General features: G+C 39.3%; 2 protein-coding genes across 14 annotated transcripts in view; one reads left to right on the top strand and one right to left on the bottom strand.

The window, feature by feature from the left end:
- SRPX (sushi repeat containing protein X-linked) overlaps positions 1-8,476 on the top strand; it is a 115,917-nt gene extending 107,441 nt beyond the window's left edge. For both annotated transcript variants that reach the window (XM_057537787.1, XM_057537786.1), the window contains one exon: positions 7,932-8,476. In XM_057537787.1, coding sequence (XP_057393770.1) covers positions 7,932-8,115 — 184 coding nt within the window. In that variant the 3' untranslated portion in view covers positions 8,116-8,476. The remainder of the gene's footprint in view (positions 1-7,931) is intronic.
- A 283-nt stretch (positions 8,477-8,759) lies between these two features.
- SYTL5 (synaptotagmin like 5) overlaps positions 8,760-26,162 on the bottom strand; it is a 247,856-nt gene continuing 230,453 nt past the window's right edge. For 8 of the 12 annotated variants that reach the window (XM_057537773.1, XM_057537784.1, XM_057537781.1 and 5 more), the window contains one exon: positions 18,765-19,619. The gene's annotated coding sequence lies outside the window, so the exon portion shown is untranslated. The other 4 variants (XM_057537778.1, XM_057537780.1, XM_057537776.1 and 1 more) reach the window with 4 other exon arrangements.

Genomic DNA, 26,162 nt, shown 5'->3' with positions numbered 1-26,162 from the left:
GCTTTTTCTGCATCTATTGAGATGATCATATGGTTTTTATTTTTGAATTTGTCAATGTGGTGTATCACACTGATTTGCAGATGTGAAAGAATCCTTGCATCCCTGAGATAAACCCCACTTGATCATGGTGTATGATCATCTTAATATATTGTTGGATTCAGTTTGCTAGTATTTTGTTGATGACTTTTCCGTCCATGTTCATCAGTGATATTGGCTTGTAACTTTCTTTTTTTGTGGTATCTTTGTCTAGTTTTAGTATCAGGGTGATGGTGGCCTCATAGAATGGGCTTGGGAGTGTGTTCCTTCCTCTGCAATTTTTGGAATAGTTTCAGAAGAATAGGTGACAGAATTCGCCTGTGAAGCCATCTGGTCCTGGACTTTTGTTTGGAAGTTTTTAAATCACTGTTTCGATTTCAGTACTTGTGATTGCTCTATTCATATTTTCTATTTCTTCCTGTTTCAGTCTTGGAAGGTTGTACCTTTCTAAGAAATTGTCCATTTCTTCTAGGTTGTCCATTTTATTGGCATATAGTTGCTTGTAGTAGTCTCTTATGATCCTTTGTATTTCTGTGGTGTCCATTGTAACTTCTCCTTTCATTTCGAATTTTATTGATTCCAGTCCTCTTGCTTTTGTCCTTCATGAGTTTTGCTAAAGGTTTATCAATTTTGTTTGTTTTCAAAGAGTCAGCTTTTTAGTTTTATCTTTTCTTTTGTTTTCTTCATCTCTATTTCATTGATTTCTGCTGTGATCTTTATGATTTCTTTCCTTCTACCAATTTTGGGTTTTGTTTGTTCTTCTTCCTCTAGTTGCTTTAGTCTCTTAGACTGTCCTCATTTCTTTTCATTTTTTTATTCTGTTTCATGACAGTGATTTCCACCATTCTGTCTTCCAGCTCACTTATTCGTTCTTCTGCCTCAATTATTCTGCTATTGATTTCTTCTAGTATATGTTTCATTCCAGTTGTATTGTTCATCTGTTTGTTCTTTAAATCTTCTAGCTCTTTGTTAAACATCTCTTGTATCTTCTTGATCTGTGCCTCCATTCTTTTTCTGAGATCTTGGATCATCTTTACTATCATTTTTTCAGGTAGGTTGCCAATCTACAGTTATTTACTTGTTCTTGTGGGTTTTTATCATGTTCCTTCGTCTGGAACATTTCTCTGCCATCTCATTTTTTATAACTTTCTGTGTTTTTGGTCTCCTTTCCACTGGCTGCAGGATTGTAGCTCCTTTTTGCTTCTGGTGCCTGCTCCCTTTGCTTCTGGTGGGTGAGTTTGGTCCTGGGGCTTGTGCAGGCTTCCTGCTGTGAGGGACTGGTGCCTGCACACTGTGGGGGGGGCGGTGGAGCTGGGTCTTGTCCCTCTGGGGGGCAGAGCCATGTCAAGGGGTGTGTTTATTGGTGGCTGTTGGCTGAGGATGACTTTAGGCAGCCTCTCTGCTGATGGGTAGCACTGTATTCCCCCTCTGCTGGTTGGTTTGGCCTGAGGCGTCCCAGCACTGGAGCCTGAAGGCTGTTGAGAGGGGCCAGGTCCTGATGCCAAAATTGCGACCTCTAGGAGAGCTCACACTGACAGTATTCTCTGGAGCCTCTGCCACCAGTATCCTTGGTCCCCCCCCGCCCCCGCAGTGAGCCACAGCTGATCCCCGCCTCCCCAGGAGACCCTCCAAGATTTGTAGGTAGGTACAGCCCAGGCTTATATGGAGTTCCTGCTTTCTGCTGGGTCACAGTGTACGTGAAACCTTGTGTGTGCCCTCCAAGGGTGGAGTCTCTCTTTTCCCCAGTCCTGTGGAGCTACTGCACTCAAGCCCCACTGGCCTTCAAAGCCAAATGCGCTGGGGCTTCTTCCTCCTGATGTCAGACCCTCAAGCTGGGGAGCCTGATGTAGGGCTCAGGACTCTCACGTTTTTTGAGAGAAACTCTGCAATATAATTATTTTCCAGTTTGTGGTTCACCCACCTGGCGGGTATGTGATTTGATTATGTCGCAAAGCCACCCCTGTTACTGTTCAGTTGTCATTTCTTCATTGTCTTTGAACGTAAAATATCTTTTTTGGTAGGTTCCAGTGTTTTTTTGTTGATGGTTGTTCAGCAGTTGTGATTTTGGTGTTTTCGTGAGATGAGGTGAGCTTAAAGTTTTCTCCAGAGATATGCCTAGGATTGGGATTGTAAGATCATATGGTAACTCTATTTTTAGCTTTTTATGGAACCTCTGTACTGTTTTACATAGTGGCTGCACCAATTTACGTTCCCACCAACAGTGTAGCAGGGTTCCCTTTTCTCCATACCCTCTCCAGCATTTATTATTTGTAGACTTTTTTTTGAGAAAATAATATTCATATTTATTTTACTTAGTATAACTGGAGAATACTGGCCATTATCATTTGCATTTCTTCATACTGTTCATCTTCAATACATTTGATATTTTAAGAAATTTGCTAAATCATGGCCTAAGAGTTTTATAGATTATAGGGTACAATTGACATACAATGAACTGTACATACTTAAAGCATAGTGTGAAAAGATTTGACGTATGTATACACCCATAAAACCATCGCCACAATTAGAGAGTGAATGTGTCTGTAATTTCCCCCTAATTTGTAGACTTTTTGATGATGGCTGTTCTGACTGGTGTGAGAACTCCTTTGTAGATTTGATTTGCATTTCTCTAATAATTAGCGATACTGATCATCTTTTCATGTGTCTGTTGGCCATCTGTATGTCTTCTTTGGAGAATTGTCTCTTTAGGTATCCTGCCCATTGGGTAGGGATATTGGGTTGTCTTTTTTGATAATGTGTTGTATGAGGTGTTTGTATGTTTTGGATATTAACCTTTCGTCGGTTGCATTGTTTGTAAATATTTTCTCCCAGTCCATAAGTTGTCTTTTCATTTTGTTTGTGGTTTTCTTTGCTATGCAAAAGGTTTTAAGTTTAATTAGGTCCTATTTGGTTATGTTTATTTCCATTACTCTAGGAGACAAATCCAAAAACATATTGCTGCGATTTATGTCACAGTGTTTTCCCTAGGAGTATTCTCCCTAGTGTTCTCCTCTAGGAGTTTTATAGGATTTGTTCTTACCTTTCAGTCTTTAATCCATTTTGAGTTTATTTTTGTATATGGTGTTAGAGAATGTTCTAATTTTCCTGTCTTTTTTTTTTTTTTTTTTGCTGTTTTTTTTTGTTTGTTTTTTATTTTATTTATGGCTGTGTTGGGTCTCCGTTTCTGTGCGAGGGCTTTCTCCAGTTGCGGCAAGCGGGGGCCACTCTTCATTGCGGTGCGCGTGCCTCTCACTGTCTCGGCCTCTCTTGTTGCGGAGCACAGGCTCCAGACGCGCAGGCTCAGTAATTGTGGCTCACGGGCTTAGTTGCTCCGCGGCATGTGGGATCTTCCCAGACCAGGGATCGAACCTGTGTCCCCTGCATTGGCAGGCAGATTCTCAACCACTGCGCCACCAGGGAAGCCCCTAATTTTCCTGTCTTACGTGTAGCAGTACAGTTTTCCCAGCACCATTTATTGAAGAGCCTGTCTTTGCTCTATTGTATATTCTTGCCTCCTTTGTCATAGTATACCTATCTTTTAACAGTGAGATTTATACTGTGATATTTTTTATTACTAATGAGTGCCCTTTTCAGCTTAAAGAAGTCCCTTTAACATTTCTTGTAAGGCTGGTTTATTGGTGGCCTTCCCCTTAGCTTTTGCTTGTCTGGAAAACTCTTCATCTCTCCAAGTCTGAATGATTTTGTTGGGTAGTATAATATATTCTTGGTTATAAGCTTTTATCTTTCAGGAGAATAAATTGTTTCACTCCCTCTGGCCTGCTACGTTTCTGCTGAAAAATCTGATATTTTTATGCGATTCTCTTGTATGTAATATTCTGTTTTTTCTCATTAGATTCTCTCCATGACTTTAAGCTTTTTATATTTTGATTATAATGTGTCTTGGTATGGGTTTGTTTAGGTTCCTCTTTTTTGGAACTCTCTTGGCTTCCTGCATCTGGATGTCTGTTTTTCTCCCCAGGTTAGGAAAGGTTTCAGCTGTTACTTCTTAAAATAAGTTTTCTGCTTCTTTGTCTATTCTCCTGCTAGGATCCCTATACTGTGAATGTTAGTGTGCTCGATAGTGTCCCAGAAATCTCTTAAGTTATCTTAATGGAAAAAAAAAAGATTCTTTTTTCTTTTAGCTCTCTGGGTGAGTTCCACTGCCTTGTCTTTGAGTTTGCCAGTAGTTTCTACTGCTTCACCTGCCCTTGAACCCCTCTAGTATATTTTTCACTTTACTGTATTCTTCAGCTCTGTGACTTCTCTTTGGTACTTTTTTATATTTTCTATCTCTTTGAAGTTCACCATGTTCACCCATTCTTCTGAGTTTGGTGAGCATCTTTATAACCATTAATTTTAACTCTTTATCAGGTAAATTACCTATCTTTGTTTCGTTAAGTTTTTTTCCTGAGGTTTTTCTGTTCTTTCATTTCCTTTTCCATTATAGGTCACTACAAGATATGCAATATAGTTCCTTGTGCTATACAGTAGGTCCCTTTTTATCTATTTTACTTGATATGCATTTATTTTGCTGAGAGTGAATTGGTAATAGAAAGACATCTCATTGCATTAGGAATTGTAATTAGCTATTCCTTGACTGTCATATCCTGGAACTTGAGGTTGGCTTAGCATGGTTTCATTGTTTGGAAAGATTTGGTGGACCTGTAGACCCAGGGCTGGTTTCATGGGTGTGTGACCTGTGCAAGCACACAGGTCCCACACTGAAAAGGGTCTTGTGTTTGGTTTAGTGGTGTGCTGTCACCATCTTGACCTTCTTAATTTTGGTTGGGGGGGGGGGCTTGAATTTTGGCCTGAGTTTTTATTTAAGTTTTTTTTGACAATCACCTTATCTTTTTACATTTTAATTTTATTGGAGTATAGTTGATTTACAATGTTATGTTAGTTTCCAGGTGTACAGCTAAGTGATTCAGTTTTATATTTATATATATGTGTGTATGTGTGTGTATATATACATTCTGTTTTAGATTCTTTTCTCATAGAGGTTATCAGAATATTCAGTAGAGTTCCCTGTGCTATACACTAGGTCCTTGTTGGTTATATGTTTATCTATTTTATATATAGAAGAACATATTCGTCTGTTTTTTCATTTTACTTGGCTTTCTGTTGGTTTCTATGCATTAGAATATGCAACAGCTGCTTCTAGTCTTGAAGGAGTGGCCTCAGGTAGGAGATGAAACTTATTATTCAACCCTGCCCTAACTCTTGTCTCTCAGACCTTTGTGATTGTCTATATAGCTTATTTTATGTTTAATAGCTCCCAGAGTTTCAGGGTGAGCCAAGACCTGTTAGTGCTCCAATGGAGAGGATCAGTCAGCACCTAGATTCAGGCTGATTGGAAGGCAGACCCTCAGGCAGCAGCTTAGCAAGTAGATACAGTCCTGAGGGTCTGCAAGCATAAGGCCTGTTGGCCACCGGAGCCAGGCAAGAGAGAGAGAGAGAGAGATATAAGGTGCTGCTGGCTTTAGCAAGGCAGAAGGAATGCAAGATGTCTCTGCTAGATGGAACGTAAAGATGGCAACCTGCTGGAAAAGAAGAGATAAGAGATGGTTTCTGCTGGCTTTAGCAAGGTGGAGGGAGAGTTTGAAAATTGCTTCCACTGGCTCACCCCTGCCCCTCACTCTGATGCTTTAAGGTTATTAAATGAGCCTATTCACATAAAGTGTGGGTACTTTTCAAACGGATGCTTCTGCACTGTCTTGGGGTGTTTCTGAGTTTGCAACAGCCCAGCAGATCTTGTGGGTGTCAGCCCCATTGGTTTTCAAAGTGAGATATTTTGGGGTTTGTCTCTCAGGTGCGGGTCTTAAAAGCTGGAGTGCCTGATGTGGGATTGGAACCCTTTGCTCCTCAGGGAGAAGCTCCAGGTTTCCAGTTCCCTCCACATGGGTGGGGGCAGTGACTGGGGCTGGATGTATTGCTAGGATTTTGGACAAGATTGTGTCTCAGCCTCTTCTACCCACTTTGGTGTGATTCCCTTCTCACTTGCCTGATATGCAAGAGTCATGATCCTAGTTTTTCGCTTTCTGGCAGAGAAAATTGTTCCATATGTAGTTGTAGATTTGGTGTGTCCATGGCAGGAGGGGGGGGGTTGTATTTTTTTGTCTGGTTCTCTAGAAGATTCTCCAGGAGTTCATTTCCGTCTGACATTTGTGTAACTCTGAACTATTGCTGGTACCACCTCATCCTGTAGGGTGTGTATCCATCCCCCGAATTTCTGTGGTCGCTTAGCCGTGGCGGATGCATTTCTGTTACCTGTTGGTGGCCCGCTGCTCTGACCACTCATCTCCTCTCATGGGTTTTCCCTCATAATATTTTGTTAGTCAAGGTACAAGGCTCACAGGAGGAGCGCGTGGTAGATGATGGCACCATGGGGGGATTTCTATCCTGACTTAAGTACTGGACCACCCCACGCTCCAGTTCCTTTCCACCACCCCACGCTCCAGTTCCTTTCCACCACCCCACGCTCCAGTTCCTTTCCCACAGGTTCCAGCCACCACAATGTTGCGTAGCCTTTTTTTCCCTCCAGACTTTCCTATTTCTCTGTTTTCCTGGGTCACCCCTGTCCTAGGACTTCCCCCCTCCCTCCAAACTCTAAATAAATATTCCTCTTCTGAAAGAGGCAGAGAAGATTAGTTCTCCATTCTCACCTCGCCTTCATGCTTTACGTTTACATGTTCACAAACTCATTAATGCACTTCTTGAGGTCCCCTCTTCTTACCACAAGAAACCAGTGCAGACACTGTAATGCTTTTATTTCTACTCACTAGAAGTGGCTTAGCAATTTAGTTTCCCACTGGGATAAGATAGAAAGTATTCCCATCTTCCCTGAAACTCCCTCTTAAAAAAGGCATAAGAAAGTGTCTTCTCCAGATTTTGTTGTTCACTTTAGCTGAGTGTGCTCTTTTTTGTTTTTTCCCTTGGGCTCAGCTTATCTGTTTGTTTGCTTTCTCTGGCTTTTTTAATCTAAACATGGTACTGATATACATTCTTCTTTACAGTTTAAATTCTAATGGGGTAAAATAGAAAAAAAAAAACCAGGCCATTGAAACCACTTGAAATGCTTTTTGAAATTACTTGAGGTATAAAAAAATTATAATTAACCAAGTCCTTAAACCCTGGGTGAAGAGCCAGTTCGATTCCCTCTATGCAGTTGTGAGCTGGATGGGCCAGAACTACAGTGTTGGGAACGTCATTTCAATCAGCTTCACCTAGGCCAGGGTTTCTCAACCTTGGCACTATTGACATTTGGGGCCTGATCATTCTTTGGTGGGGAGAGAGCTGGGCTGTGCATTGTAGGATGTTTGTTTGTTAGGCAGCAGCCCTGGCCTTCAACCACTCGAGGCCAGTAGCACACCCCCCTGCCACTGTGAACACCAAAACTTGTGTCCAGACAGAGCCAAATGTTGATAACCAGTGACTCTAGTGGGTATGTGGTTGTGCAAACCTAGTCTGCCAATGGGGGTTGACTCCAGTTTAATACAAAAAAATCCTGTTAGCATTGTTGTACATGCCTTGGAGCACCTATTGGTACATAGCACCACTGCAGGTCTAAAGTCTTCCTGGCCACTAGAATCTAAAGCCATGCTACTCAACCTGTCACGTGCATACCAGTCTTTGGTGGACCTTTCTTACTCATCATACAGATTCTAATCCAGTAGGTTTGCGGGGGAGCGTGGGGTTCTCCACTGCTAACAAGTTCCCATGTGATGCGCCTGGTCCACGTACCACACTTTGAGTAGCAAGGGTCTAAAAGGTAATTCAATCCTTTGTGGTATTAAGCCTTTCTCTGCACACAGTGTCATTATAGGACTCTAGTTGGTCCACCAGAGCCCGCGGGGAGTCAGTTTTGACCTAGTCTTCTCTTTTCTTTGCCCTAGGCTGTTGCTGAGAATCCCACTCTATTCCTTCAGTATGGTGCTAGTGGATAAGCACGGCATGGACAAGGAGCGCTATGTCTCCCTGGCGACGCCTGTGGCCCTCTTCAACTTGATTGACACCTTCCCCTTGAGAAAAGAGGAGATGGTCCTGCAAGCTGAAATGGGCCAGACCTGTAACACCTGATGTGATGGGTCCTCTCTCGGCAGTTCTCCTTCTCTATCCGTGCTATGCACACAGGAAGGCCTGAAGAATATCCTTGATGTACAGATTTTTATTTGTAATTTTTAAAGTCTATTTTATTATAAGCAAGCTTTCTTTGCACTTAAAATATTAACAGTGCTTTTTATACTTTGAAGTATTCCAAAAAATAGGAATGATATTGACTCTCTTAACTCCATCATGGCTGGTTAATTTGGTAGAGAAAATAGAACCTACAACCATACACATGCTTTCAATGCCTTTTATACAGTGTGACACATTTATCTATCTTGTTTTTTATATAAAACTTTTATTAATAAAATATTTGGGAGCAAATTTACTAAAACTCATTTTCTTTTTCAAGCACTAGCCATACTTGCTCACTGTGGTCACGGGTTTTAGGACTGCGATTCTTGGTGTTTGTTTTAGGAATGGAAAAATGAGTCTTGTCAGGAGGAGCTCAGTTGAGCTGGGAGAGCTGAACATGGAAGGGTCAGAGGAGCCAATTAAGGCAACAAGCCGAAAATGAAAGAGGTAAGAATTTAATCACTTACTGTGATGGTATAACCAAGAAGCTAAAACTGGAAGTTCCATTGTATATTTCTCCATCTTCTATTTTCTCCAATGGACCAGTGCACCAGTTGAAGGTCATGTGGATCACCAAAGACATGGTTGTTACACTGTTGAGGGAGACCCACCTGTGGCAGTTTGATGCACCCTGGGGTCATGGAAGGGCGAGGGTCTACGAGTGGAAAAGTACTGGATACTGAATCAGTGGGGGAAGGTGTCTTCAGATTCCCCTCTTCCTCCTATAAGGTCCCAGCACAGGAGCATGAAGACCTCTGCCCAAGGCCTCAGAGACCTAAGAATAAAAATCACGTAGGCTAGGAATGCAGGTATGTGAAAGGACATGAACAGTCCTTGGCTACAGTTCCAGCCAGTGACTGTGATTCACTGACTGTATACCAGTCTGTGGTGGGAGAGCAGCTTTCCCTTATGAGACCTTCCAGGCGAAGCCTTTGTAACTGCCTCAGGTTGGGCCTGAAAAAATCATAGTTTTATAACCAGGAGTTGGACTCTTTCAGCTTTCCCAGGCAAACATTGAGGGGAAATTTCAATCTATTCCTGAACAAATAACAATCTGATGGAAAGTCCAAATTCCAACAGGAAGGTTTAAAACTAGAAGCAGATTTGACACTTCTGAACATTAGGCAATGAATGCTATCCTGTGAATAGGGTTATATTTCATTTACAAATATGCTTTTTCCCCACAAAGCACACTAGTAGGTGCTTTGACCTCTGTCTCCCTCAGATGTATCAGATAAAAGGTCACTGACATGGTTGGGAGAGGAATGTTAACCAATGACTAGTTTGGAAGCCATGAAAGTTTCAAAAGATCATTTGTCACACAATTAAGTAAACATATCAGCCCACATTAAAGCGCTCCTGTCTGTGAAAAGCGAGCCTGTGCCCTTTGGCTCATAACCTGAAAGCTCCAAGCCTTGAGGATGAGCTTATGATTAAGGAACTGCCCTGATTTCTTCAAACAAGTCTTCCTGATGAACTTAGAATATTACAGACACTTTACCTAATGAGATACAGACTATTTGAAGAATAAGTATACTGTGGTATTTAAAAAAATACATATCCAGAGTCGCGTCAGCATCATGGTTAACATGAGCCTTTCCTTTTTTTCCTCCCCTCTAACATGTAATTGGACATCCATAAACGAACAAAAGCGCCTCTGCACAGCACACCAGGACACCCGAGAACTCCATCTATCTGTGCATACAAAAGTGGGTGGATAGGACCTCAGAAGAGGCTACAGAGCTAAGGGAATTGCAGAAGCAGTAGTGGCAGCACCAGCGGTGACCTCTCTCGCAAACGAGGTGAAAAGTAAAAGGGGGTGAGTGAAAGGCTGTCAGTCCCTGTGGGCTGCAGCTGGAGGGTTCCATTGCTCTTCAGTAACACCCTGCATATCTGAAGAGAGATATCAATGACTGTGGTGAGGGAAAGGGAACTGAAGGAATATATCTCCTGCTGTCTGCCCCGAGATGCCAGCAAGAGGTCTGCCCATGGACCTCTGGGATCCAACCCCCACTCGAAGAACCCCCTACCAGGCCATGGGCACACCCAAAGCCCCAAATTTTAAGCACACATCCCCTCACACTCTGCTGCCACCTTTAAAAAAAAACTCCCCCCCCCCGTTTTTTTCCCCCATATGTACATTCCCAACCTTAGCAGGGAGTCAGCACCCATAAGAGAAACCAAAACGTTTGCTCTAGTGCCACCTTCTGGAAAACAAAAGGAAGGCTCTTAACTACCAACCTCCTGAATTGAAGTAAACAAAACCTTACCTAAATAAGACAGGTGCTCCCTAGTTCAAACACAGCAGTAGAGGCACATTTTATCAAAAACTATGAAAAAAAAAATCATAGTAACATGGTATCACAAAACGAAAATGACAATTCTCCAGGAACTGAACCCAAAGATACAGAATATTGGAATTGAACAGATAAAGAATTCAAAATAGCTGTTATGAACAAATTCAATGAGCTACAAGAAAACTCAGAAAGGCAATTCAGTGAACTCAGGAATAAAATTAATGAACAGAAGTAGTATTTCACCACAGAGATTGGTTATTTTTTTAAGAATTTCAAACAAAAATTCTGGAGCTGAAGAACTCAATAAATGAGAAAAAGAATGCATTAGAAAGCATTGGAAACAGCAGATCAGATGGAAGAGAGAATAAGTGAGCTTGAGGATAGGAAATTTAGAAATGATTCAAGTATAAGAGGAGACAGAATGAGAGAGTGGCATGGACATATATACACTACCAAACGTAAAATAGCTAGTGGGAAGCAATCGCATACCACAGGGAGATCAGCTCTGTGCTTTGTGACCACCTAGAGGGGTGGGATAGGGAGGGTGGGAGGGAGGGAGATGCAAGAGGGAAGAGATATAGGAACATATGTATAACTGATTCACTTTGTTATAAAGCAGAAACTAACACCATTGTAAAGCAAGTATACTCCAATAAAGATGTTAAATAAATAAATAAATTAATTAATTAACATTTCCAAAAAAAAAAAAAAGATTAATGGGTATACCAGAAGGAGAAGAGAGGGAGAAGGGGGCAGAGATCTTATTTAAAGTAATAATAGCTGAGAACTACCCAAATCTGGGGAAGGAACTGGATTTAAAACTCCTCGAACCTAATTTACACCTTATCGTCTCAATGCAAAAACACCTTCTCCAAGACATATTATATAATAAAACTGTCAAAAGTCAATGATAAGAATTTTAAAGGCAGCCAGAGGAAACCCTCCATTAGGCTATCAGGAGAAACAATGGAGAGACAAAATAACCAGAAGTCAAAAGATAAAATTGGCAGTAGTAAATCCTTACATATCAATAATCACCTTAAATGTAAATGGATTGAACTCACCCATCAAAAGGCACAGAGAGGCTGGATAAATTTTTAAAAAATAAGACCTAACTATATGCTGCCTACAGGAGACTCTTTTTAGCTCTCAAAACACACATAGGCCCAAAGTGAAGGGATGGAAAATGATACTCCAAGCAAGTGGAACCCAAAGGAAAGCAGGCTTAGCCATACTTATATCAGACAAAATAGACTTCAAGCAAAACAAAATGGTAATAAGGGACAAATAAGGTCATTATATAATGACAATGAGGTCAATACATCAAGAAGATAAAACAATTGTAAATATATATACTCCCAACACCTAAGTTCTGAAATATATTAAGCAAATACTATTATGTCTTAAGGGATAAATAAGAGTAAAGCAATAGTGGAGGGCTTCAATACCCTGCAATCAGTAAAGAATAGATCTTCCAGACAGAAAATCAATAAGAAAACATTGGAAATGAACCATACTTTATAGAACAAATGGACTGAAGAGACATATACAGAACAGTCCATCCAAAAAGAGCAGAGTACTGATTCTTCTCAAGTGCACATGGAACATTCTCCAGAATACATATATGACAGGACACAAATCTTAGCAAATTTAAGAAGACTGAAGTCATACTAAATATCTTTCCTAACCACAATGGTATGAAACTAGAAATCAACAAGAGGAAAGTGAAGAGCTCTACAGATATGTAGAAACTAAACAACACCCTTGTAAACAACCAATGGGTCAAAGAAATCAAAAGAGAAATAAAAATTATCTCGAAACAAATGAAAATGGAAATACAATGTATCAAATCCTGTGGGATGCAGCAAAAGCATTTCTGAGAGGAAATTTTATAGCAACAAATGCATAATGCACTCAATCCCTTGGTATCTGCAGGGGATTGGATCCAGGACCCCACTTGGATACCAAAATCCATGGATGCTCAAGTCCGTTACACAAACTGTCATACTATTTGCATATAACCTCTGCATATCCTCCCATATGCTCTGTCATATCTAGATTACCTATGATACCTAATATGATGTAAATGGTATGTAAATAGTTATAAATGCAATATAAATAGTTGCTGGCATGTAGAAAATTCAAGTTTTGCTTTTTAGAACTTTCTGGAATTTTTCAAATATTTTTGATTTACGGTTGGTTAAATCCCCAGATACAGAACCCATGGATACAGAGAGCTGACTATATTAAGAAATTAGAAAGATCTCAACCTAACTTTACACCTCAAGGAACTAGAAGAAGAACAAATTAAACCCAAAGTTAGCAGAAGGGAGGAAATAATAAATATCAGAGTGGAAATAAATGAAATAGAGACCAGAAAAACAATAGAAAGGATCAACAAAGCTAATAGCTGTTCTATAAAAAGATAAACAAAATTAACAAAGCTTTAGCTAGACTTAACTATGAAAAAAGAGAGTAGACTCAATTAGAAATGAAAGAGGAGATATTGCAAAGGATAACACAGAAATACATATAATCATAAGGGATTACTGTGAACAATTATATGCCAATAAATTACATAAACTAGAAGAAATACATTTTTAGAAATACACAACCTACCAACACTAAATCAGGAAGAAACAGAAAAACTGCGCAGACCAATAACAAGAGATTGACTCAGTAATCAGAAAACTCCCCCAACAGAAGACTCCAGGACAAGATAGCTTACCAGTGAATTCAACCAAACATTTAAAGAAGAATTAACACCTTTCCTCCTCAAACTCAAATCCTGAGGAGAAATGAACACTAACAAAGTTATTCTACAAAGGCAGCATTACCTTGACATCAAAACTAGATAAGGATACCACAAGAAAACCATAGACCAACATCCCTGATGAATAGAGATGCAAAAATTCTCAACAAAATATCAAACTGAATTCCAGAACACATTAAAAAGATGATATACCATGATCAAGTGGGATTTATCCCTAGGATTCAAGGATGGTTCAACATATGGAAATCAAAAAATGTAATATATCACATCAATAAAATGAAAGATAGGGGAATTCCCTGGTGGCGCAGTGGTTAAGAATCCACCTGCCAATGCAGGGGACATGGGTTCGAGCCCTGGTCCAGGAAGCAACTAAGCCTGTGCGCCACCAGGGAAGTGGCGCAGAGCAACTAAGCCTGTGCGCCACAACTACTGAGCCTGTGCTCTAGAGCCCGTGTGCCACAACTACTGAAGCCCACGTGTCTAGAGCCCATGCTGCGCAGCAAGAGAAGCCATTGCAATGAGAAGCCTGCGCACTACAATGAAGAGTAGCCCCCACTCACTGCAACTAGAGAAAGCCCGTGCACAGCAGTGGAGACCCAACACGGCCATAAAGAAATAAATAATAAATAAATAAAAAGAATAAATAAAATGAAAGATAAAAATCACATGATCACTTCAATAGATGCAGCAAAAGCATGTGACAAAATATAACATCCTTTCATGATAAAAAACCTTTAACAGACTGGGTATAGAAGGAACATACCTCAACATAATAAAGGCCACATATAACAAACCCACTGTGTGGAAGAGTGAATCTGAAGTGGTTCAGTAAAAACATAAAAAAGATGTTTTTGCTGAAGAAGAAGAAGAAAGGAAAAAGGCCACTCCAAAAGAAAGCTAGTAAAGAAAAAAGAAATCCTGTCCTGATAATGTAGTTTCCCTGGCTTGCTCATAGTGGACTGTGGAGCAGGAATGGCTCTGGAGATGTTTCAATTAAAAAATATTCATAGCCAAAAAAAAATTATACTCAATGGAGAAAAACTGAAAGCTTTTCCTCTAAGATCAGGAATAAGACAAAGATGTCAACTCTGAACACTTCTATTCAACATAGTAGTGGAAGTCCTAGCTAGAGCAATTAAGCAAGAGAAAGAAAGAAAATTCATCCAAATCAGAAAGGAAGAGGTAAGTGTCACTATTTGCTGTTGATATGATCTTATATATAGAAAATCCCAAGGAGTCAGTTTAAACTGTTGGAACTAATCAACGATTTCAGTACAGTTGCAGGATACAAAATCAACATACAGAAATCAATTGCATTCCTTTACACTAATGAAGCAGCATCTAAAAAAGAAATAAAACTATCCCATTCACAATAGCATCAAAAGCAATAAAATACTTAGGAATAAATTTAACCAAGGAAGGGAAATTTCTGTATAATGAAAACTACAAGACTTTGCTAAAAGAAACTGATGAAGACACCAACAAATGGAAAGACATCCTGTGTTCACGGATTCGAGGAATTAACATTGTTAAAATCTCCACACTACCCTGAGGCATCTACAGATTCAGTACAATCCTCATCAAAATACCAAAGACATTCTTCACAGAAATAGAATAAACAACCCTAAAATTGGTGTGGAACCATGAAGACCCCAAATAGCCAAAGCAATCCTGGGAAAAAGAACAAAGCTGGAGGTATCAGACGTCCTGATTTCAAACTATACTACAAAGCCATATTAATAAAAACAGTACGGCATTGGCACAAAAATGGACACATAGACCAATGGAACAGAATAGAGAGCCCAGAAATAAATTCCAGCATATACGATCAACTAATATTCAATAAGGGAGCCAAGAAGACCCAATGGGGAAAGTATAGTCTCTTAAAAAAATGGTGCTGGGAAAATTGGAGAAACACAAGCAGAAACATGAAATTGGACCCCTGTCTTACACCACTTGCAAAAATTAACTTGAAAAGGATCAAAGACCTAAATATAAGCCCTGATAACATGAAAGTCCTAGAAGAAGATGTAGGGAAGAAGCTTCTTGATATTGGACTTGGCAATGATTTTTTTTCAACATGGTGCCAAAAGGACAAACAACAAAAGCAAAAATCATCAAACTCAAAAACTTTTTCACAGCAAACGAAATCATCAGCACATTGAAAAGGCAACCTACTGAATGGGAGAAAATAATTGCAAATCATATAGTTGATACGGGGTTAACATCCAAAATATATAAAGAACTTAATAGCAAACAAACAATCCAATTAAAAAATGGGCAGAAAATCGGAATAGACAGTTTTCCAAAGAGGACATCAAGATGGCCAACAGGCACACAAAAAGATGCCCAATATCACTATTCAGCAGGGAAATGCAGATCAAAACCACAAACATATCTCACACCTGTTAGAATGCCGATCCTCAAGAAGACAGAGACAACAGTTGCTGGTGAGGAGGTGGAGAAAAAGGAACCCTTGCACACTGCTTGTCCGAATGTAAATTGGTCCAACCCTATGGAAAACAATATGGAGGTTCCTCAAAAAATTAAAAATAGATCTATCATACAATCCAGTAATTCCCCTTCTAAGTATATACCCAAAGGAAATGAAAACAGGATTTTGAAGAGATATAGGCACTCCTGTGTTTACTGCAGCATTATTAACCATAGCCAAGATACGAAAATAACCCAGATGCCCATCAACAGATGAAAGGAAATAAAGATATGGCATATATACATAATGGAATATTATTCAGCCGTGAGAAAGGAGGATATCCTATTTGTGACAACATGGATAGACCTTGAGCACATTATGCCAAGGAAGATAAGACAGAGAAAGACAAGTACTGCATGATATCACTTACATGTGGAAACTTAAAAAGTCAAACCTGTAAAAAACAGAGTGAAATGGTGGTTACCAGCGGGTAGGGGATAAGACTGATGTTGTTTAAGGGTACAAACTTGCAATGAGTAGTAAATAAGCCACAGACGTCTAATTCACAGTATAATGAATATAAGCCATACTAAAATTATGTAAAGTCATAAATACTGCTACAATTGCAATCATGTTGCGATATATAAATATATCATAGCACATTATACACCTTAAATCCACAAAATGTTACATGTCAAATTTATTCAATAAAAAATACATATATATATATGCATGCATACATACATACCCTACACCAAAATTTGGGGCCATTTCAAAGATTAATAGGCTCTCTTCTAGAGGACTGGTTTTTCATGGCAAATCTTACAGGACTTTTCTATGTGCCTTTTGGACCCCATAAAAACAAACAAACAATCCTCAGTTCTGCTTGGTCATACTGTTTGGCACAGCAGCACTTTTACATGTGTGTGTGTGTGTGTGTGTGTGTGTGTGTGTGTGTGTGTGTGTAATGAAGCAGCAGGTAATTAAATTGGTGGAACTCAAACTCTGTTTTGGTAGACAGCAGCTGGAATCTCAGTTCAGTTCTTTTAAACTTCACTGGGCTACTTGGAACCTGCCCCTTACTCCCGGCCTGCACATGAGTGGTACAGTGACCAGTGAGAAATTTAGGTAGTTTATATACAGAATCTGGAGCTCCCCTTCTCTGCTGCCCACTTCTCGTTATCTCCTTTCTGGGATTTCCCTTCTGACTTTTCAGTTGCTATGGTTGCTCCTACCCTTTCCTCTGGTTCTTCAAACCACTAAGACTATCTTCATTTAAGCCTCCTCCCCAACCCCAGCATGGTGCATACAGCAACCTGCCCTTACACAAAACCCAGCAAACCCTGATGATTCACCTAGCATACGTGCCCTCTTCCAAGTGATGACTGCCCTCTGGTATCTGCCTGTTTTTTGGTCACTCTTCAGTACCTTCAGGTAGTTGTTTTCTTTTATATTTTGTCCACATACAGTTGTCTGTGGGAGGTTGGTCTAAGAAGAACTGCTTGACCATTATCAGAAGGCTTAGTGAAGGCTGAGCCAGAAGGTGGAAGAGTCCAGGCCATTCCCAGAGAACTGCAGACTTCACCTCTACAAGCCCTCAACTCTTGGGCTTGAACTTAGATGAATGGGGTGGGGAATAAAAAAAAGGCAATGAGATCATCCAAAGCACATTGAAGAAAAGATTAATGTCCAACATGCTGGTAACTATATTATGCATCTATTTATGCATTAAAAATTACCCCAAAGCTTAGTAACAACCTAACAATAAACATTTAGTATCTCTCTCAGTGTCTCTGGGTCATGGATTTGGGAGCAGCTTAGCTAAACAATCCTGGCTTGTAGTCTCCCATGAGGTTGCAGTCAGATGTTGTCCAGGGCTACAGTCATCTGAAGGTTTGATTGGGGCTGGAGGATCCACTTCCACGGCAGCTCACTCACATGACTGGCAAGTTGGCAGTGGTTGTTGGAGGAGATCTCTGTTATTCCCCAAGTGGGCCTCTTCACAGAGTTGCATGAGTGTTCTCATAACAAGGTGGTTGGCTTCTTCCAAAAGAAGTGATCCAAGAGAGAACAAAGTAGAAATGACAATATCTTTTATGACCTAGCCTCAAAAGAAGGCGGTTACTTCCATAGACTCCTACTTATCACATAGGTCAGCCCTATTCAGTGAGGGAGGGGAGTATACAAGGGTATGGATACCAAGAGGTGAGGATCACTGTGGGGGGGAGGGGGACATTTGAAGACTACCTTCTACAGCATCTAAAATCTTTTATATTAGAGAATCATTCAATGATCTTTAGGACAGGGGCAGTGTGGTCGATAATATATATAGGTTTGCTTAATATGTATTCAACCCTTTTTAGCATGTAGATGATGAAAGACATACAAACTATTATATTCCCCAGATTCCTTTGCAGCTGTAGTCTGAGAAGTGATTAAGATTCCATCAGTCAAGGGGAGGTTGGGGGAGGGATGGATTGGGAGTTTGGCGTTAGCAGATGAAAGCTATTATATATAGGATGGCTAAACAACAAGGTCCTACTGTACAGTACAGAGAACTATATTCAATATACTGTGATAAACCATAATGGAAAAGAATATGAAAAAGAATGTCTATATATATGTATAACTGAATCACTTTGCTGTATAGCAGAAATTAACACAACACTGTAAATCAACTATACTTCAATAAAAACATTTAAAAAGAAACAAAGATTCCATCAGTCAGATGCACTCAACTGTGACTTAGCTTTGAAACTAAATCAATGTGTGGAAAGAGAAGATAAATGCAGAGCATGCACATTATTGGAGATTGTTGCTGAGGCAGTGTGGAGTTTTTTTGCCAATAATTGATGGCAGCTTCTTAATTGGGACCATAGCTGCTGTTTTTTTTTTAACATCTTTATTGGAGTATAATTGCTTTACAATGGTGTGTTAGTTTCTGCTGTATAACAAAGTGAATCAGCTATATGTATACATGTATCCCCGTATCTCCTACCTCTTGTGTCTTCCTCCCACCCTCTCTATCCCACCCCTCTAGGTGGACACAAAGCACCGAGCTGATCTCCCTGTGCTATGCAGCTGCTTCCCACTAGCTATCTATTTTACATTTGGTACTGTATATATGTCAATGCTGCTCTCTCACTTCGTCCCAGCTTACCCTTTCCCCTCCCCTTGGGACCATGGCTTCTTGATGGTAGCAATAATGGAGTAGTTCTAGAACAAGCAAATCTAATGGTAGCTTCCCAATTTGGTAGGCAAATTCCTGATCTTATAGCTTCTTGGCAGCTCCCTTGGCGGTCCCAACTGGTTTAGGGAGGTGTTCTCCGAGTTCAGCATAAAGTATATTTCTTCAGTCTTTCACCTCTAGATAAGGAGGAAATCCTTTCTGTTTAACTCTAGCTGTAGTAGATTCTATTTTCTGAAATTAGATCTTGAGTGATACAGCAAAATAAAAAGTGTAGTTTCCAGGGACTTCCCTGGCAGTCCAGTGGTTAAGAGTCCACACTTCCAATGCAGGGGGTGCAGGTTTGATCCCTGGTCAGGGAACTAATATCCCGCATGCTGCGCGGTGCAGCAAATAAAGAAAAAAAACAAACAAAAAAACCTGTAGTCTTCAAACACTAGATTTGTTGGACTTTTCTTCCTTGAAATTCTATAGTTAATGGAGATATTCAAGTACCTCTTGGAGAAATATCACACAAGCCATCATGAAACCAATCAGCACAAATGACCATTTTTCTTCAGCAATGCTAATCGTCCAGGTGGAGGAAGAGAGAAGGCATGTTGGAGAACTGATCTAGGGGTGGAAGGTTGTGCTAAAGGTGGCAGGACAAGGTTGAGGGAGTTGATTGTAGGACTGAGAAAATGTGATGACCCAACGAGGTCCAGGATCAGTCTAAAAAGAAATAAGGACAGTAATGGGACTAACATATTGAAAGAATACAGGGAAGGGCTAGTGATCCCCAGGTGGTGGAACACTGAGTGTAATGGGTATAAAGATAGGAGGCATTTAGAAAATAGGTGGTGACAGCCAAAGAATGGAGGAAAACGACCTTGGAATTGGGATGTTAGAGACTTGGATGGGTTGTCCACATGGATGATAAGACCTCTTGGCAAGAGTTAAGGCAGAGAAGATAAATGAGATTCAAGTTCCAAAGGCTTATATAAGTGTGGAGGAGAGAACAGAATGTAGTTTGGTGGCTGTAAGGGGAGGTTGATGGAAAGTCATATGCTAGGGGGCAGGAATCTCAGACGAAGTCTTTTGCTTAGGTTAAGTTAAAAATGAACAACAGTTGGAAAGGGCAGTGGAGAACTGGGAAGATGTCAGCAGTACCCTTCAACCAAGAAATATTGGAGTATGAAAGAAAGAACAATATCCTCTTTGAAAAGTGATGCAGGAGAAAGTCAGGATTTACTTAGGATTGTTCTGAAAAGATACCAAAGATATAGGAAGGTTAGCTTACTATGAAATGTGTGTGTGTGTGTGGCAGTGGTCCAGAAGGCATCACAGAAAGCTCTGGGAGAGAGTTCAGCTGGGGCATACTCAGAGCAGTATGAGAATGACAGGACAACAGAAGACTAGTGAGAGGATTGACAAGACTTCTCATGCTTATAACTGAAGGATTATAGAAATCAGCATGGATGAACTTGACAGGCTCTGAAGTTCCCATTTTAGGGTACAATGTTTTGGGGCCAGAACTGACTCTCATGGTGATTTCTAAGTATCCTATCCTAGACTTCAAGGCAGGAAGATCTAGGTCCAGCCCCCCACCCTGGTCAGAACTGGCTCTATGGTGAGGGCTGGGCCCAGCTCTTCTTGTTTCAGGGTCTAAGAGAGGTTACACAGATTATCATCATGAGTTCCACAAGAAGGTGACAGGATTCCCTAGAGAGTACAGCTGACTCTTGAACAATGTGGGAGTAAGGGGTGCTGACCCCCCCCCACAGTTGAAAATCTGCATATAACTTTAAAGTGGGCCCTCTGTATCTGTGGTTCTGCATCCATGGATTCAACCAACCTCAGATCATGTAGTTCTGTAGTATTTACTACTGAAAAAAATCCACATATAAGTGGACCCACACAGTTCAAATCTGTGTTGGTCAAGGGTCAACTGTAGTTGGTTCCATTTGTGGGGCAGGAAAACTCAAAAGGGAGCCTGAGACATCTTGCTGTTTTCAGAAGGTCAGAGTACTTTCAGAGGTAACTGAGGTAATATTTTTTTAAAGTGAAGATAAGGAGCCCCTGCAAGTGAATAATAAAATACAAGTTAAAAAATTAGCAAAAGATTTAATCAGACAGTTCAAAAAGAAGACATATGAATGCTCAAAAAGCACATGAAAAGATGTTCAACATCTTTAGTCATCAGGGAAATAAAAAATGAAAACCACAATAAAATACCTTTGGAAAAACCGGTAATTTCTTATAAAGTTAAACATACTTCCCTAAGACCCAACAATTCCACTCCTTGGTATTTACTTAAGAGAACAAAAAATAAAGCTTCAAAAAGGCTTGAAGCTTTATTCATCATAATCCTCACTGGAAATGGCCCAAGAGAATATATAAACTGGCAAGATGGAATACTGCTGAGCCATAAAACTGAACAAACTACTGATATGTGCAACATACAGATGAAATTCAGAATCATCTTGAGTGAAAGAAGCTTGACCCAAATGAGTACATATTGTATAATTCCCTTTATATGAAATTTGCAAACAGACAAAGCTAGTCTGTAGTGACAGAAATCAGCACAATGGTGGTTTCATCTATCAGGGGAGAAACTGATTGGAATGAAGCATAAGGGAAACATCATGGGGTGTTAGAAATGTTCTATCTTGATAGGGATGTGGGTTGCATGGCTGTGTACATTTTTCAAAACACGTCCAACTGTACACTTTAAATAGGTACATTTCATTGTAGGTAAATTATACTTCAACAAAAAAGAGTAAAAAATGAAGGAATAAATAAGTTAGTCTGAAGAAAGAGCTAATAAAGGCCAACTGCTTACAGTTTGAATACCAAAAATATGACGATTAATGTCAGCTGGAACTATAAGTCCACAATGATGTAAAATGCTCAAAAACCAGAAAGCATGTTTTAAAAAGACATATATAATGATGTGAATCAATAACAAAACGCAAGTACGAGCAAAGGATGTTAGATAGATGACCATCTACCAAGGATGAAGGGGTAGTCTGCAAGAAAATGATGTTGGCCCAACATCAGAAGCACATAGATAAGACAATATAAAATTAGAGTCAGTATGTGGATTGTGGGAAAACAGAGTTTCTAGAACATGGCACAGCTGGAGGAGGACATGTTTTTCAAGGACATGGTATTGACTCTGCTGTCTCCCCACAGATGACATGGCCTTGCTAATCTTGGTTCAAATATGAGAAAAGACAGTAATTCCATTTCATTTAACAGCAGTGTAGCTCATACCATACGAACTCTCAGGCTGATAATTATAAATCTGGAAAAATAACAACAACAAAAAAAGTCGCCTGAGTTCACTGGAATTCAACCAAAAGCAGGCAAAGACTACAGAAGATATGACCCTCAAAGAATGGAAGCACACTGGATGAGATCCACATTTAGCGGGCTTTTCCTCAGAAGCCTCCTCCATTTGCTTGGTGAATTGGACATGGAGCTCAAGCAGAAGGATGCAGTCTTACTGAGCTAAGGATTCGGAAGACAGAGGTAGAGTGGCTAGAGAGGCTAGAAATTGAGGAGGAGACATGAGAGAGGAGAAAGCCACAGGGAGGGAGGCTCCAAATATGCCTATAAATTCATCTCAAATCCTTAACTAACCCCTGAAGTGTGCATGTGCAGAGCAAAGCTCCAAGGAGTCCAGGGGCAAAAGAACAGCTGAAAGAACAGTTGAACAGACATCTCAGTAGCTGATCGGTGCCGGAGATTGAATCAAGCAAGGTAAAGGGGCTCTTTGAACAAGTTGGGCTTCCACTGAAAACCCAGAAGTAAAGACTAAGCCTCTGGTCTAAGGTAAACTGAAATAGATCTGCTCAACAAAGCCTAAAACCAAACGTCCACAAGATCAAACTGATGAATTAGTAATTTAACTGTGCAATAACGAAAATGAGGCTAGCCTATGTGTGTAAACATTTCCTTAAACCAGTAGCTCTCAAACCTTTGGAGGACTCCAAAGCACTTTCATTTATGTTGGTTACATCTACCAATATTTACTGTGCTAGAAATTAAAACTGAGAAGAAATCAATCCCATTCACAATTGCACCAAAAAGAATAAAATACCTAGGAATAAATTTTTTTTCATTCATATGTCATATTTATTGAGCACAGCACCTTTTTATTTTTAATTTTTTAAAATTAATTTTTATTGGAGTATAGTTGCTTTACAATGTTGTGTTAGTTTCTACTGTACAGCAAGCAGATGAAGGGGCAAGGTAAAATCCCCCAAGACCAAATAAATGAAGAGGAAATAGGCAATCTACCTGAAAAAGAATTCAGACTAATGATAGTGAAGATGATCCAAGATCTTGGAAAGAGAATGGAGGCACGGATCGAGAAGATACAAGAAATACTTAACAAGGACCTAGAAGAACTAAAGAACAAACAATCAGCGATGAACAACACAATAACTGAAATGAAGAATACACTAGAAGGAAACAAAAAGATCCTAGGAATAAATTTATCCAAGGAGGTGAAAGACCTGTACACTGAAAACTATAAGATATTGATAAAAGAAACTGAAGGCACAAGTAAACAAAAAGATATTCCGTGCCCATCGATTGTAAGAATATTGTTAAAATTTCCATATTACCCAATGAAATATACAGATTCAATGCAATCTCTATCAAAATTTCAATGTAATTTTTCACAGAAACAGAATAAACAATTCTGAAATTCATATGGAACTACAAAAGACCCTGAATAGCTAAAGCAATCTTGAGAAAAAGGAACAAGGCTGGAGGCATCACACTCCACTCCCTGATTTCAAACTACATTACAAAGCTATAGTAATTGAAACAGTATGGTATTGGCCTAAAAACAGACACACAGACCAATGGAACAGAACAGGGAGTCCAGAAATAAATCGATGCATGTATGGTCAATTAATTTACAATAAAGGAGCCACGAATATACAATGGGGAAAGGACAGTCTCTTCAATAAATGGTGTTGGGAAAACCAAACAGCCACATGCAAAAGTATGAAACTAGGTCACTATCTTATACTGTACACAAAAATCAACTCAAAATGGATTAAAGACTTGAATGTGAGACCTGAAACCATGAAACTCCTAGAAGAAAACATAGGCAGTAAGCTTCTTGACATCATCTTGGCAATGATTTTTTGGATCTGACTTCAAAAGTGAAATCAACAAAAGCAAAAAGAGTCAAACTAAAAAGCTTCTGCACAGCAAAGGATATCAACAAAATGAAAAGGCAACCTATCAAATGGGAGAATATATTTGCAAATCATATGTCTGATAAAGGGTTAATATCCAAAATATATTAAATCATACAACTCAATAGCAAAACAACAAGCAATCTGATTAAAAACAGAGAGAAGATCTGAATAGACATTTTTCCAAGGAAGACATACAGACGGCCAATGGTACATGAAAAGATGCTCAACATTACTAATCATCAGGGAAATGCAAATCAAAACCACAGAAATATCACCTCACACCTGTTAGAATGGCTATTATCAAAAAGACGAGACAGATAACAAGTGTTAGTGAGGATGTGGAGAAAAGGGAACTCTGTGCACTATTGATGGGAATGTAAATTGATGCAGTCACTATGAAAAACAGTATAAAGGTTCCTCAAAAACTTAAAAATAGAACCACCATATGATCCAGCAATTCCAGTTCTGGTTATTTATCTGAAGAAAATGAAAACACTAATTCAAAAAATATATATTCACCCCCATATTCATTGCTGCATTATTTACAATAGCCAAGCTATGGAAACAACCTAAGTGTCCACCGATGGATGAATGGATAAAGAAGCTGTGGTATATATAATACAATGGAATATTATTCAACCATAAAAAAGAATAAAATAATGCCATCTGCAGCAACATGGATGGACCTAGAGATTATCATACTAAGGGAAGTAAGAAAGCCCGAGAAAGACAAATATTATATGATATCTCTTATATGTGAAGTCTAAAAAACAAAACAAACCCCAAGCTCAAGAACAGGTTGGTGGTCACCAGAGAGATGGAGGTAGTTGGTAAAATGGGTAAAGGGGGTCAAAAGGCACAAACTTCCAGCTGTAAAATGAATAAGTCATGGAAATGTAATATAACAGCAAGGTGACTATTGTTAATAATATTGTATTTCACATTGGAAAGTTGCTAAGAGAGTGGATCTTAAAAGTCCTCATTGCAAGAAAAAAAATTTTTTTGTAAATATGTATGGTGACAGATGTTAACTACATATATGGTGATCATTTCACAATATATACAAATATTGAATCATTATGTTTTACACCTGAAACTAATATGTCAGTTGTACCTCAATGAAGACTCAAAAAGTTTTAAATAATTTATATTTCAATTCATTTAGGAAAAAAATAAACTCATGTTAATGTAGATAGCACATTTTTTAGAAAAACTGCATATGCTTCTCAAACTTTTAAAAAAAGCGAGATGTGTGGCATTATTTTGCATGATTGCAAGTCTCTTCAAAGTGTGCTATAAAAGCAGACTTCTAGATTTTCATATATGCTTTTCCATTCAGTCTGTTGCAATATCAATGTTGTTTTGATTGAAGTATATGAAGAAGATCTGATTTCACAGAATTATACGTTTGGAAAAGAGAGAAATAGTTTAATAGCCTTTTTAAGATAACTACGGATAGTTTTCTTTTACATTTCGCCAGAACTCAGCAAGTGGAAGTTCCTTAAAGATTAATGTCACTATGGAAAACTTCGTATACTGTTTTGCATTAAACTCCATTGGTCTATCTTGCACTTTGAATGGATCTTTTACCCATGCACGATTTTGTATTCAATAACTGATGCATTGGTCATTTAGAACATATTGGTTCACTGAGTCAGGAAGATCTTCCAAAGGTCGATAAAATTTGTTATACAGTATCAAAAATTCACCTTGATTAATGTCATCACCAATCCTCCTACCAGAAATGTCTCTAAGTATTGGGAAGCTGTTTTGCTTCAAAGCTGAAATTTTATCATTGGCAGCACATAGTGTTCCTTGAAGTGACAGGCTCACTTTGTTCATTTTTGAGAAAATGTGTGCCCAGTTCTCAAGCCTGAATAACTATAGTTTATCTGTCATTCATTCTTTAAAATAAAAATAGTTGCAAAATGCAGCCAGTTCAATATGCAACTCCAATGCACTAGTGCTTTTCCTTGAGACAACCCTCAAACTTGGGCACGCATAAAAAATCTTAAAAATCACATGTACTTAAAGGTCAAGATTTAAAGACATT

This window comes from Balaenoptera acutorostrata, chromosome X, assembly GCF_949987535.1.
Source record: "Balaenoptera acutorostrata chromosome X, mBalAcu1.1, whole genome shotgun sequence".
NCBI lineage: Eukaryota > Metazoa > Chordata > Mammalia > Artiodactyla > Balaenopteridae > Balaenoptera > Balaenoptera acutorostrata.
The sequence above is the reverse complement of the archived record's forward strand: the minus strand, read 5'-3'. Positions and strand labels throughout refer to the sequence as shown.